Genomic DNA, 14824 nt, shown 5'->3' with positions numbered 1-14824 from the left:
CCCCATTTTGGAGAGAGAAACTGAGGGGGAAAAGGTTATGAAGGTTGCCCAATGTCTACTGCTAAGGGGTGGAGTCAGAATTCAAACCCAATGCCTCTGTAGAACCTATTTTCTGGCCCATTCCAACTCTGTATCATTTCTGTGTTGTGCCATCTCTTAGGAACCTGGTGGCTTTTCAAATATGTATGCCTTTCATCTACCATAAACCTATAGATAACACCATCCTTAATGGTGAAAGATGAATGCTTTCTCCCTAAGATTAGGAATAAGACAAGAATGTGTATTCTCACCACCCCTATTCAACAATGTACTAGAAGTCTTAGCCAATGCAAATAAGACAAGAAAAAGAAATAAAAGGCATACAAATTGGAAGTAATAAAACAGCCACTATTCACACATAGGACATAGAAAATCCCAAGGAATCTACAAAAAAAACCCTCCTAGAACTAATAAATGAGTTTACCCAGGTTGCAGGAACAAGATTAACACACAAGAATCAATTATATTTCTGGAAAATAGCAATGATCAATTAAAAGTCAAAACTTAAAATACAGTATCATTTATAATAGCACCATAAGAGGAAATACTCAGCTATAAATCTAACCAAATACGTGTAGGATATATATGCTGCAAACCACAAAATGTTGATAAAAGAAATCCAAGACAATTAAATAAATAGAGAGATATACTATGTTCATGAAATAGAAGACTAATATTATTAAGATGTCAATTTCCCCCAAATTGAATTATAGAGTCAATGCAATCACAACCAAAAGCCCATCAGGATTTCTTGTAGATTTTAACAAGCTGATTCTAAAATTGGCATATAAAGGCAAAGGAACAACCAAAACAATTTTGAAAAAGAACAAAGTGGGAGAACACATAATATCTGATTTCAAGATGTACGATAAAGCTACCATAATTAAGAGAGTGTGGTATTGGTAAAAGGAGAGGCACATAAAACTAGAGAAGCAGAATGTAGAGTCCAAAAATAGACCCTTACAAATATGGTCAATTAATTTTTTACAAAAAGCACAAAGTCAATTCAATGGAGAAAGGTCAGTGTTTCCAATACATAGTGTGGCAACAACTGAACATCCATATGGAAAAAGCTGAACCTCAAACTGTATCCCACTCCTTATCTAAAAATAAATAAATAACTCAAAATGAAGGGCTCTGCATGGGAGCACCAAGGACATATTCAAGACCCACTTATGGGACTGTTAGGAGCTTCCACGTGTTTCATTAAACCATATAAAATGGCTCATTGGTTTTCCAAGAAGATTTGAATCTCCTTGAGGGCTCAATGTCTCCTAATTGTTTATATATGTACAACAGGAGCATCCCTACTGGAAAGAACTTAATCAACGTTTACTACGGTTGACTTGAGCAAACCTTACCAAGGCTTGATGAGGATGGGCCCTGTGAAATCACGAGGGGAGCCTGATCTGCTCAGAAAGACAGCAGACTTCTGGCCCATCGTATCTAAGAGTTGCAAGAGACATCTTATGCATCCTCTCCTGCCATCCCCAGTGAACGCCTCTGCCTCCCCTACCAGCTGATGATTAGTTTGGGATAATCAAGGAGTCAAGAAGCCCTGAGAATTAGTTCTGTCTGGGATGATCAAGTAGGAAGTCACTGGCACATCCCTTAATAGCTCCAGCTTCAAAATGCTACAACCCTTGAAATGACATTTCATTGAGACAATTGATTTAGTTTTAAGACACTTGGAGCTATTTTCTTTCTCCAGCCCTAGGAGGAGAAACGCACTAGAGAGAAGAAAGGAGAACAAAATACCATAATGCGCACAACCTGAATAAGAGAAGGGAGGTCAGACAGACCATGCGTGCTAACAAAGAATGCCCGGGACGAATGGAGCTCACCACAGACTCCTTTTCCTTAAGGCAGCATTGCACTGACCCCATCCCAGAAGCTAGAGTTGTTGGTGTTGACTACACAGATTCAAACCCTTCTCCTCCCACTGCCCAGCAGCCCCTGCCCTCTCTAAGGCTGCCTGTTTCTGTGAGTGGCACCTCCCAGTTCTGCAGGCTCACAGCCAGCTTCTATTCCTTCGTAGGCACTTTCCGTAACAGGCCCAAGGAAAAGATAAATAAACAAACAATGAAGATGGGAGTGCATACGTGGAGGGACTCCTCAAGATCTCAAATACTTGAAACCAAATTGCTACGCTGTGCTTCTCTCCGGCTTACGGGGCTTCTGCAAAAGATCCCATCCAAAAAACAAAACACAATGGTAGGAAGGGAGCCCGGGTTGCGTGGCTTTGGCAGCAGCCCCCTCCATATCCGGGTAATAAAAGCCTGGCAGGAATATCCTAATGGGGGGCTGGCACTCCCCGAGCCACTTGTCTGCTCTGTTTCCCAAAAGCACATTAAAAACACATTTCCCAGTGTAATGGACTTATGAGCTGAAATGAACGTGTCAGAAATCTTATAAATATGATAGAACCTGCTAGCCCAGCAAATGATAAATTTTGCATAAGGAGACAGTATCCCTAACTCCTCAGTAGACACTTAATGAATATTTCAAACAAAGAGCCTCGGTAGCTGCTCCACAGGCTCCTGATGAATTAAATGGGGTTTTATTACTGCCAGGATTAGCTCCTCTTGTCGCCTCTTGACCTCTCCCATCTCCCTCACTTGTGCATGACACACAAGCCCCTCCAGACTAACCAGGTTCCTGGAGCCTGGTCAGGGAGTGATCAGAGGAAGGGACTGGTCAGCGTCCTGGGTTGAGAAGTGTCTCCCTCCCCCGAAAATTCCACGTCCACCCAGAACCTCAGAATGTGACCGTACTTGGAAACAGAGACGGAACTGCAGATGTCATTAGTTAAGAGATGGTCATACTGGATTAGGGTGGGTCCTAAATCCAACAACTGGCGTCTTTAGAGGAGAAAGAAGAGGGGGATCGGACACAGACACACAAGGAACGAGGCCATGTGGCAATAATAGTGGGTAGAGACCCGAGGGGTGCAGCCACGGGCCCCCAAGGAACGCCAGAGCCGCCGGAAGTTTATCAGAGCCAAGGAAGGCTCCTCCCCCAGAGCCTTCAGAGAGAGCGTGGCCCTGCTGACACGAATTTCAGACTTCCGGTCTCCGGATCCGTGAGAGTGTAAGTTTCTGTGGTTGGAAGCCAGCAGTTTGCCCTACGACACTACGGCACCTCGTAGCAGATGAATACTGTCCGGAGAGCGTGTCTGTGCATTCGTACTGGTCTCCCCCAAAGATACCTGAGCCTATCATTTCGCGGGATGGCCAGCTTTGTCCCGCCCCCTTTAATGTCATTAGTATAGACAGTGCACCTGCCAGCAGCCTTAGAAGATCAGACTTCAAATCACCCGACCTCCTTTCTTGGTGCTGACCCTGAGGATGTTTTCAGCTTCATTCAGCCCTGCTCCGTACCCCTTTCTCTGCGTCCCCAGCCCATCCGGCTATGAGTCTAACAGACGAGGAGACAGAAATACGGTGAGAGGATCTAAAAGACAGAAAGAAACCAGGAGAACCCCATTCTCTCACCACCTGGTATTCCTTTAGGCTGATGACCATCCATGGGAAAATGACTTTTTAAAAAAACTGTGAAGTGCTGTTATGGGAGGGGCTGTGTGCCCCTCAAATTCCTATGTTGAAGCCTGAAACCTTGTACCCCAGAATGTCACTGGATTTGGAGACAGGATCTTTCAAGAGGTAATTAGGTGGAAATGAGGTCATTGGGGTGGGCCCCTAATCCCATCTGACTGGTAAGGAGAGATAAGGACCCTGCACGCACAGAGGGGAGACCACGTGAGGTCACAGGGAGAAAGTGGCCACCTACAAACCAAGGAGAGGGGCCTCAGAGGAAACCAGTCCCGCCGACACCTCAACCTCAGACTTCCAGCCTCCAGAACTGGGGGGAAGTAAGTTTTTGCTGTTTACGCCACCCAGTCTGTGGGACTTTGTTATGGCAGCCTCAACAGATTTATCCAAATTGCCTCTAAGCCCAGGCCTCGTGAAAATGCACACGCCCCAAATGACTGTCTCGCTTAGGAAAAGGCAACACAGACGGGAAAAGTGCTACTTGAGTGTTCAATATTAGGTGAAATATAATGCTCTCCAGAAGCACAAGAATTTATAAAATGTATGCACCTAATAATGTTTCCAGGAGCTGGGACGTGCGAATGGTTGCTCGTCCCACCCACTCAGAGCCCTGGCCAAGCGGGTATTTTGGTGTGACTTCCTTCTTTTATTCAAAGTCCACGATGCCAAAGCACTCCTGGTGATTATTTTTATTGAACACTTTGCTCTTCGCCCTCCTGCAAAATATTTTCCTATTTCCCTGTATTAAGGTGTGGCGCATTTTAATAGCCCCAGGGCTGTTGCCATGGGTTGGGAGGTTTAGCTCATTCCCAACCTTTTAATCAAGAAACCAAGGTTACAGGCCCCAGTCCAAAAAGGAGGGGGCAATGCCAGGACCTGCATATTTTCCAGGCCCCAGACAACTCTCAGTTAGGCCAGGAGAAGACTTTGAAGTATCCCCTCACCAACCAGTTATAGAAGGGGAAAAAAAGAGCCTAACTGCTAAAACCACATGCCAAACCATTAAATTTACATTAAAAACTGTGAAATTATTCTTTTTTCTTTAGAGATCTTACTGATCAAAAGTCAAAGTTACTAAGAAACATCTCATAACAAAACTAAACATGTGATTTTAGAGACCTGATTACAAAGAAACATTCAGAATTTCTTCTAGGAGCTACCTGACTCCTGGTAGATTTCAGTTGACTAAATTTGACTCTAAGTATTGGTGACAGAAGGAGCATCTCCTTTGAGGAAGACTCTAAAAGTTAGAAGATATGGAAGAAGAAAAAAGTGATTGTCACAGGAGCCTGGAAGCTGTTTAAATAAGTCCTCTCTGCCTCCCTAAGATTAGACTACTGCAAGGAATTTCAGTGCCAAGGAAATGTAGCAGTTGGGAGTTGAACACACGGATGGGCTTACAGAGAGAACAGGCAGCTGTCTTCCGAGAGGGGATTTCTCCCTGCACATTGCCCTCCCCGGGTACCCCACCTCTATCGAAAAATAGAATCCTCCAAAGATCAACCAGCATGAAAATCCACCTAGCAGTTTCATCACCCAGCTAGAGAATCTGTCCCCAGTTAAAATGCAAACGCATGAGCAGGAGTAACACACTGTGGATTGTTGGATGCCTCGGTGCTCAGAGTTGTATTCAGTCTTTTCCCAGAGGTGCCTAAGGGAGGATGTTTAACTGGGAAAACAGGGGAGAGCCCAAGGTTAAAAGGGGACAGTAGGAATCCATGGAGGACAAATGAGGGTGTCCTGAGGAGGGACAAAGGCATCAGAGAACACATGGATTCCATCCTGGTTCTGAATGGGCAAGCCCCACTGGGTGCTAATCTGGGGGTCAGGCACGTGGGAACCTTGAGTCAGAAGAGGCAAATCCTCTCCCCCAAAATCAGTTCCATCTCCATAGGAGGATACTATCCAGCAAGTCAGTAGCATAGCCAAGAAGGAATTCGAGATGTTAGACTAAGATAACAACAAATAAATGCTGCCAATGGGCTGGTGATGGCAACTCATGCAAACCTATAACCCACTGAACACTAGGTCTGCCTTGGTTTCATTTTGCAAAACATGGCTTCTAAGTTAAAGTTATTCCTGCCGGCAAGTTCTCCTATTGTAAAAGAACAGGACATTAAGGAAAAATCTGTTTCTAACTAGAGTTTCTTATAGCTTATGCTTGCCTGACTCCAAGTCCCCATTCACTTACTCCCTTGACAAGCTTTGGAAAGGCTTACAGAAAATAAACAGGTGCCCCTTCATAACTAAATAATTCCCCAAATTAAATCCACCTCTTTCTCTACCGGAAAATAATGCCTACTCCTGTTCCTTCCACAGATACACAGAATTACAGACGATTCTCCATCTGCCATGCTAATGGGTCAATGGAAAAAACAAAAACAAACAAAAAAAACCTCACTCTTGAAGAAGAGTTTCAACATCCTCCCTCAGAACAAACAACAGACTGAAATGGGCAGCTAACAATTAGTAAAAGAATGGACTGATTCACTTTTTACTACCCTTCTTGAACCTAGAGGGAGTGCTAGTAAAAAAAAATAAAATAAAATAAAAATCTAACCAGGCAGCTGAATGGGGAAGGTTGAGGCAAACAAAACAAAACAAAACAAAACAAAAAACCTAAGATCTAGATGAACTTCAGGGTCATGGAGCCATCTGAAGTGTGATGGATGTTACAGACCTTTGGCTTCTAAAAACACATATTATTTTGCATAAAATGTCAAGAGATACATGAACCCTTTGGTGCCCATTCATGGACCCCCAGAGGTATAGAATCTCTGCCTAATTTCTAGAATTTAGTCAACAATATAATTGCCCACTGAGAGGTACCTATAAAAAGGCTCTCTGCCACATTCTTTATAAAAGCCTATTACTGGAAACAACCTAGAGCGCCATCAAGAGGGGACTAATTAAGTAAGATCATGGCCAGTAACAAGAATGGGATGAATCTATGAGCACCCCAGGAAACAAAGGCCAAAAATGTGTTTTCACTGAAAAACACAAGGTAAGAAACATTGGGCCAAGCATGACTGTATAAACATATTATTTCTGAAAGGGCACACAAGGAACTAGAAACAGTGTGTGTGCCTGAGATGGAAGCCTGGGCCATAAAGGGCTTGAAGTTGGCAGAAAAATTACTTTTCTATTTTTAATCCATGCTATTACTTTTTTAATTAAAAGAAAACTAGTTGGAGAGAGATAAATAAGTAGCTGAATGGAGAGAGAGAGAGAGAGAGACTTATGGTTTAAAAAAATAAACTTCTGGTCTAGCTAAGTCCCAAAATATCCCCAGCCTTGAAAACAGTTGATATCGTAAAACATTTGGCAGCAAGACATAAATAGGAAAGTATCTCATAAATGCTTTCCCCAGCCCGGTGGGGCTGCCGCCGCCACTCAGAGCAGCTAAACCCCCTCTACCACAGTGTGGCTTTCCTGGCTTTTCCTCTCACCGAACCAATCATGGAACATTATAACAGCAGCACCAATATTATTTTTTAAAGGCCGATGTTACTCACTAAATACCCACTAAACTGATCTCCTTGCTCCATTTACAGCCAGCTTAAGGGCAAATCCAGATAGCGCAAAGAATGCATCCTTGGGCTCGATCTGCATGCGGCAAGTCAGCAAATAGCCATTATCAGCTTTAGAGTCTTCAAATGCCTGACCCCCCGCCCAGGGGTGGCCAGGTGAGCAGAAGAGCAACCTTTCTGGAGATGGCTGGGCTCCCTCAGGCTCGGCAAACCATCTCTGTGTTCTCACAAGGGATCTTCGCCTTACATCTGACCAGTTAGCAAGGGTGACCGAGGGTAGCCTGGTCACAGGTTGGGCCTAGGTGTGTGTTCCTCAACAGAGGACAGGACTGCATCTCCCTCCCACATGGCCCCCCACTCATCGCTGAGATCCAACAGTCCCGGGAGGCTCTCCTGCAGAGCCAACTCTCACTGGCCCTATGTTCTCCTGGCCCCACTGGACAGGGTCTATCCAAGGGACTGCCACTGTTCACCTTCTTTGACTGACAGGGTCTGAATCCCCCCACTGTGGCCTTGAAGATAAAAATAAAAAAAAAAAAAGGGATAGAATAAAATCTGGCCAACTTTTTCACCCGAGAGAAGGCTCAGAATCAGAACTTTTATGAGGTCTTCAAAAGGGTCTGCAGGAGAGTAGCATCATATAGCTAGTAAGGTTTGACAAAAGCCTTCTGTCTCTGTGTTCCCACGGTTTGGCATGACAAATGACAAGCTTTCCTGGAGGATGGGGCTCCAGATAGTTCCGGACTCTCCAACAGAAGGGGAACACCAGAAAACACCTAAGTCGCTCTGATTCGAGTATGAATGGCACGTGTGATTGGAGGCAGGGGGCAGGATGTTCGTGCTAACCCTCTCAGCTGATGTTTGGTGAGTCTGCACTTGCTGACTACGTCCCACCGAGGAAGTTGTAAGAGGCAGTGAGGATCAACCCAAGTGGGGAAGATATTTGAGTTCTGCATGAATAATTCGTGCCGGACACAGTCGGAACACAGATTGGTGAGAACGGGCATCGCTGTAACTTCAGCACATTTACTCCCCCTGAGGGTCTAGAGATCACCTGAGCCTACATGTGGTAAAAACATCAAATTCAAATGCCAGCAGAGAAACGTGAAAGACTCTCCTCCCTTGAATCGCTAATGCGAAGACAGTGACCAGGAGCCGGTCTGTTTCTCCCCGATTCATCAAGAGAGAACCTTGTACAAGGGAGGAGGCTCCCCATTCTCAGCATCTTTTCCGTGGTTTTAGCCCCAACTCTGTGGTCTATGGAAGAAGTGGGGAGGGCAGGGGGCATACATTTCACAGCCTGGGACTTCAATCAATTCAAAGGGAAAGAAAGACATCTACCGCTCCTCGTGCTAACTGGCCCTTCAATTAGCCAAATGCCCTGAATGAGCGCGCAATGATGAGACAAGGAGGGACAGTCTTCCCCAGAGACTGAAAAACCATGTACCCCTTCCAGTGCACCCTCCACTCCTTGTCAGTGGGCCACGGCCCGGTTGCACCTCCCCGGCATTTAGCAACTGTGAGGTGCTCCCTCTCGGGGAGGGTGTTCCCTCTACCTTAAGAGAAAAGGTGTTTGGGGGTTTTCTGTCTCCCAACTGAATCAGTGAGAGAAACAGCTACAGCTTCCCAGGTGCATCAAAAAGAGGAAAGTCGTGTGGATGGAAAGGAGCATTCACGGTCCATCAGACAGCAGGAGATGGAGGGACAAACGCTAGGTGCTGTAACCCAAATCAGCCCAGTGCCACCAGAGGGGTCCCGGTGCACTTGGCCCAGCTGGGAAGACATAGAGAAGGCCCTGTGAGCTCCTGTGTGGTAAGCAGGTGGTTTGGAGAGCAACAGGGAAGGAAGGCACGGGGCCAGACACCGGTTCGGCCCTGTGCCACGGTGGGGTAAGTCACATGCATGGACAGGACAGAACACGGGTCTGTCCCTTGTCCTTCCTCTGCCACCAGGCCCAAGCCTAGGCTGCCTGACCCAGCCCAAGGTCTGCAGGGAGCTTGCCTGAAATAAGCCCAGCTCTACCTATCCGGATGGAAAGTTCACTCTCTGGGAAGAGCAGCCTGGGACCCTCAGTGTCAGACTTCTTCATCGACGCAGGGGCGAAGTTCAGTGCCAGGGCCGTCGGGGGGTCTTCTGTGGCACCCTGAAACAAGAAGCAGTGACGTCACTGTAACACCCCCACCACCTTCACTCCCCAGACCCCTCCAGCTCAGAGCCACCTGGTCAGCCGGCCGGTCTCTCCCAAAAGCGCTGGGGCTGGGCTCACAAGGAAGACGACGAGCTTTCTGGCTGTAGAGCTTTTGGGGTGACAAAACCCCTGGGATCTGAGGATCGATCGATGCTGATCCTAGAAATGGGAAGAACACGTACTGGGAAAGAGGGGGGCCCCCAGCCCACGCTTCATCACCGCAGGGCAAAGGGCACAAGGGACTCAACTCCCGAACTGTCCCAAGAAGGCTACGTGGCAGGTTCTCTCGGATGGCAGCCTTGCCGCATACAGGAACAAGGTCAACATTTTTAGGAACTGACCACCTTCATGTTTCTCATGAGATCCAAAGGAGAAGCAATCCAAACAAAAGCACCTCAAAAGAAGGAAACAGCGACAGTCGCGGGGACCCAACATATTTGGAGTTAAATCCAGACTGACCTTAAGACGGCCATGTCACCCTTGTGCTTTGTCTGTAGCTAGTTAATGTGACTGTCTCTACATTAACTAGGCAAAATCTCAATTTCAATCCCCGATGTTTATTTAATACTTATAGACCGCCAACTTTGTGGCTCCTTGGTGAATAAGACAAAGTCATAGCTTCTCATGAAGCCTACATTCCAGTAGGAACAGATAAATGAATCCATAATGGGGCCGAGCTTCTCTTCCAAAGGCATCTGTGGAAACCCCCCAACCCTGCTGACGGCTTACAAATGCACAGGATCCCGATGGGGATGAGGAAGATGAGTAAGCACCCCCAAAAGGGCTTCCATCCTCCAACTTCATCCAAACACACTGATGCTAGTCGCTAAGGGAAGCTGAGTAGAATCATCTTGGTGGGCAAAAAAAAACAAGATATTTTTTTGAAATCCAGGCAAAAATAGTTCCAAACAGAAGGTTCCATTTAAAATATGTGCCTCTAATATGGGAGAGGAGAAGACTGATGATCCGATCATTGAAATGCATCCATTTATAAGCAACTACTAAAAGTCCTGGCTAAGCTGCTTTCATGAAGGAATCTCATCAAAGTTATGCCTGGCTGTGTCTTACACACACACACACACACACACACACACACGCACAAGTTGCCTCCTTGTTTTCCAATGTCACTGTGGATCAGAAGCAGAAAGAGAATCTAATAATTCAGATATTTTAATTCATTATTTCTTTCCGATGATATGCTGAAAATATAAACATAAGCCTTTCCTCTCATATCTTCCCATTTGTCCAATAGATCAATATTGTCCTAATCATTTCATTGGCAACGTCCTCCATAACACACTTTGAATAAGGATGACGACACCTCATTGAACCTTGTTGCTTAAAGCTGGGGTTGGGGGGCGGAAAGCCTCATGGCTCTGTTTGAGCTTCCCTCGTTCCGGTCGTGGGGTCCCTTTGTGGAGTCCCAGGGGCTGCAGGATCTCCCCTGCTCTGTCCCTGGGAGGAGCACAGACAGAGGCGGCCTGTCACGCCAGATCACACTCGAGGTTGGCACTACAGATGGACGGGATCACGGGGACAGAAGGGACTTGGAGAGGGCCAGTCTCTCCCCTGTCGAAAGTCCCTGTCGGCACCCCCGGGTGACAGCTGGTGTCTGCACCGTGCCGTGGACGGGAGTCACAGCCCTTTGTTTGTTTACGTGCTTTAATTATTTCTAATTCTCTGCCTCAGTGCCCATTGCCAGTGTTCCGGGGGAGAGGCGGGGTGCAAAATCACGCAGGCTGAAAACTACCGTTCTCAGTGAAAACCGGTCTCTCTAAGCGGCACCTTGCTCAACGGGCCAAGTGAGCAGCATCGGGCATCTGAATGCTGAGGAACACTGCTTTCGAACGACTTAGGATGGTCAGGGCCCCAAAGCTCCTCACGTTGTTGGTAATGCTGGAAACTCATAAACTCTCAGACCCTTTTTTTACGGTGAAGGTAAGAATTTTGCCACTTTTTCTAGGAAGCCTGACTGCCTTCGTGTATCTGGCAAATTCTTAACGAAGCAGCAACCGTGTCCCAGAGCAGTGCCAGGTTCTGGCAAAACAAAGTTAGCCGAGTCCCCTGTCCTCATGAATCTTGAGTTCTCCTTCCAGCACAGACAACAAAGTAACAATAAATGCAAAACAGAGTGCCAGGAAGTGATAACGCAAGAAGACAAGGGAGTCCCAGTCAGCAGAGCGGGATGCGCCCTGGGTTTTGGTGTCCGGCGAGGCTTTGTTCCAGCACCTGACAGGTGTGCTAGCCGGCTGGGAAATGTTAAGGATGGAGCACTCCCCTCCAGATAAGATGCTGAGGGAGGCCTCTCTGAGACCGTGGCATTTGAGCAAAGACCTGGATGTCAGGGAAGAAGCCACAATGATTTCTGAAGACCGTGTTTCCGGCAAGGCCCAGCGAGGCAAGCGTCCCCCTGTCCCGCCATCTCCTTTCACCACTTCATCCCACCTCCAACTCACTTAGAAGCTGTCCTTCTAAAAGCTAGACAAGGACCCAGCACATCCCACCTGGCCCGGCCCCCTCCCGTGCTCCCCACCCCACACCCCTTCTGGGGCCACTGTGCAGCAAGAAAGCTGCAGGGCGCACCCACAGGGTGAAGCCCAGCACTGCTTCCACACCCCATGCCTGGCAACGCTCCCTATGTGTCTCTGAGCCCAGACACGGCTGGCTTCCCAGCACTCCTTCCACATTCCCTTCTGGGATTCTCAACGTCCCCACCCTCCCCACTCAACCGCTGATGAGGACAACAGAAACAGAAATACATCCCTCGGAATTTCAAGGAATGGCTCCCATGGGAGATGCCAATGCTGCTTTGTTGGTTCGCTCATAATGCCCATGGAGGTGGGGGAAAAGTCAGGAAGCACCTGCAGGGGTGACCTGCAGAGCTGACCCCACCCCTCACTCCCTGGAGCCCCGGCCACTCCCTGAGCCCACAGACTGCAGGTGGAGGGGGCGCTACCTTGAACACAGGTCTGTCCGCCAGTGACCAAGACCCCGGGGAGAAATTCCTTCTCTACATCTTCCTCTTGCTCTGCTGATGGCAAGACAGCCCTCTTTACTTGTTATCACTGCCTCACATTTCTGGGGCTTTTCTATTCTTTTGTAATCTTCTGCAAAGTTTTTCCATTTGTGCTCCCCACTCGATCCTTGCCGGCCCTGGCGAGGACAGCAAGGTGAAAGCATGATCCCCTCCAGAGCAGACACTTGACTAATGCAAGCTGCTCTTGACTCTCCATCGCAGCCCTGAGAGCTGGCTCGGCCGCCCGTCAGCGGGAAAGGGTCTGGCACTTCTGATTGGGCTCCTGCATTGCTCTGTCACCAGACTGTCAAGGTGCCAGACATGCAGGCTCCTTCTCAAAGTACAGGTCTTGATTTTCTTCAGCACCACCCCCTCCCCGCAAGCCCTCTTCCAGCCCCTCTCCCCCATCCCCACCCACCCCTCCAAAATCCAGCATGGTCCCGAAAGCAGGGAGGGGGCTGCTGGGAGGCACCAGGCAACACCACCCAGGACCACCAAACTTGAGATTGCTGTCTTCTTGCGACAGAATTATTATTTATTATTATTATTGGCTCAGAGCAAGTGTCTGGTTCAGAACAAACACAGCCATTTCCACCCACTCTGGAAGGGCTGCACAAAGGGGCAGGAGATGGAGAATAATTAACACTTTCCAGAAGCCAAAGAGAAGGAATGGAGAGGAAAGGGAAGAAGGAAGAAATAAAATGGGGGGAGGGCGAAGGAAAGCAGCCCCCCAGGAAAGCAGCCCGCCCTTTCCATGAAAACATAAAGGCTTCAGAAAATAATACATATATCGCCTCTAAGAAATAACAATCCAGGCGCCGCTCATTGGGGTTTGCTGTCCCAGGCATGAGGGGGACAACTGCTGCTCAGAAGTTTCTAGAGCCCCAAAGAAATGAGTCCCACAAGGAAAAGCCTAGAGCACAGCCAGGGGGATGCAGCCATGTCCGGATGAAGAAGTCTGTAAAGGTAAACGGAAGCCCCCTGCCAAAGCGCAACTGGACACGGGTCACTAGGAGCCAAAGCGCTGCAGGCCCCAAAACTCATCGCAAGCAGTTCGATGCGTTTGCTCCAAGTCCCAGTGGCCGACTTCCACGTGTCCACCTGCCTCTGGCTCTTCCCCCACTAGGATGTCAACTGCTACGAACACCTGCCAGGGAGGGCAGAGCATTCCAACCTCTGATACTCATGGGTGCGCTGCCTGCCACGGTCGTTCAGGCTGGGGGAGTTCTGGGATGACTCTGAGTTCCCCCTGCCCCACGGAGTGCGGGTTCTTGAACTGAGGTTGGCCCGTAGGTCAGAGCTGTCTAATGAGGGGTGCAGGGAAAGGTCAGAGGATTAACAGGGGCCCCTGCCAGCCACCCAGCCACAGGTAAAGCGAGGCAGTGTTACACCCCAGTGGGGAGGGAACGAGGGTCCAAGCGGGGCCGCAGCCCCTCCCCTGGGGGACTCGGGGCAAGCTGATGCTTGGGAAGATGCCCAGAGCCCCTGGGGGCTGTGCCTCCTCCTCTGCGCCCAGCCTCTGCCTCCCAGTATCCCCACTTAACCCAGACACATAAGGTGACATTAAATAATTGATGCTGTTTTTATTACCGGGAAATTGCAATAATAATGACACTCGTAACACAATCTTAAATTATCCCACATAATGGAAAAAAAATTAAATGTCGCCCCCTGATCACTGGCCAGAATAGGGATGACACTTACATAATAGACGACCTTCTCTCCCAGGGAGCCGGGCAGCAGCGTGCTGCCCAGGGCCTGGCTGGCCCCAAAGCCAACAGGGACACAGAGCGGTGTAGACACGGAGGTAGAGGGTACAATCCTGCCTCCGGCTCTCTCAGGCAGGACACTGCCATCTTTCTTACCTCAGTTTCCCTATGTGTTCAGGGATCATGGGTCATTACCAGGAGCCTTACAGACAAGGAAAATCACAGCTCAAAGAACTTGGTCCCCCCTGGTTTGCCCTGCCTGAGCACACTACGATTGCACCTCTAACTCAGTCTATATCCCCTCTCCCTATGACGACAGCACAGCATCCAATCAATGGCCAGCAAGGCAGGTTTTCAAGCTTCTAATTGCTCGATACTGGAGACTTTTAAAATCTGGGCTGAAGAAGACTGAGCTCCCTCCTCCAGGAAGCCTTCCTGGATAGACCCAGCCTCGTTTGGATTAGAAATGCCTCCCTCTCTGTGCTCCCCGGACATCCCACACACGCTTCTGTCACAACATTTACCAAACGGCACATGGTAACTTCTGGCATCCTTGGCTACCTCAAAACCGAGGGATTCTCAAAGTGGGAGCCATGTCTTCTGGCTCTTCTGTGAGGGCTCAGTACTGTGTCAGCATTCACTAACCCCATTAATTTCCAGGAATGAACAATATTCCCAAACCTCCAAAATGAGAGGGGAAATGTTGCATAACATACAACACAAAGACCTAGGTGACCACAAAACGTTTAGGCCTTGAGAAAGAAAGAAAGAGGGATCCATGCAGAATGGGG

At 48.2% G+C, this 14824-nt stretch overlaps 1 protein-coding gene across 6 annotated transcripts in view; it reads right to left on the bottom strand.

The window, feature by feature from the left end:
• Positions 1-14824, bottom strand: part of SLC39A11 (solute carrier family 39 member 11) — a 265991-nt gene that overhangs the window by 99246 nt on the left and 151921 nt on the right. For 5 of the 6 annotated variants that reach the window (XM_081804587.1, XM_081804590.1, XM_081804589.1 and 2 more), the window contains one exon: positions 9122-9263. In XM_081804587.1, coding sequence (XP_081660713.1) covers positions 9122-9263 — 142 coding nt within the window. The remainder of the gene's footprint in view (positions 1-9121; positions 9264-14824) is intronic. The other variant, XM_081804588.1, reaches the window with a different exon arrangement.

This window comes from Leptonychotes weddellii, chromosome 15 (genome assembly GCF_054177405.1).
Source record: "Leptonychotes weddellii isolate Sample4059 chromosome 15, ASM5417740v2, whole genome shotgun sequence".
NCBI classification, from domain to species: Eukaryota; Metazoa; Chordata; class Mammalia; order Carnivora; family Phocidae; genus Leptonychotes; species Leptonychotes weddellii.
This window is presented reverse-complemented; position numbering and strand designations above follow the sequence as displayed.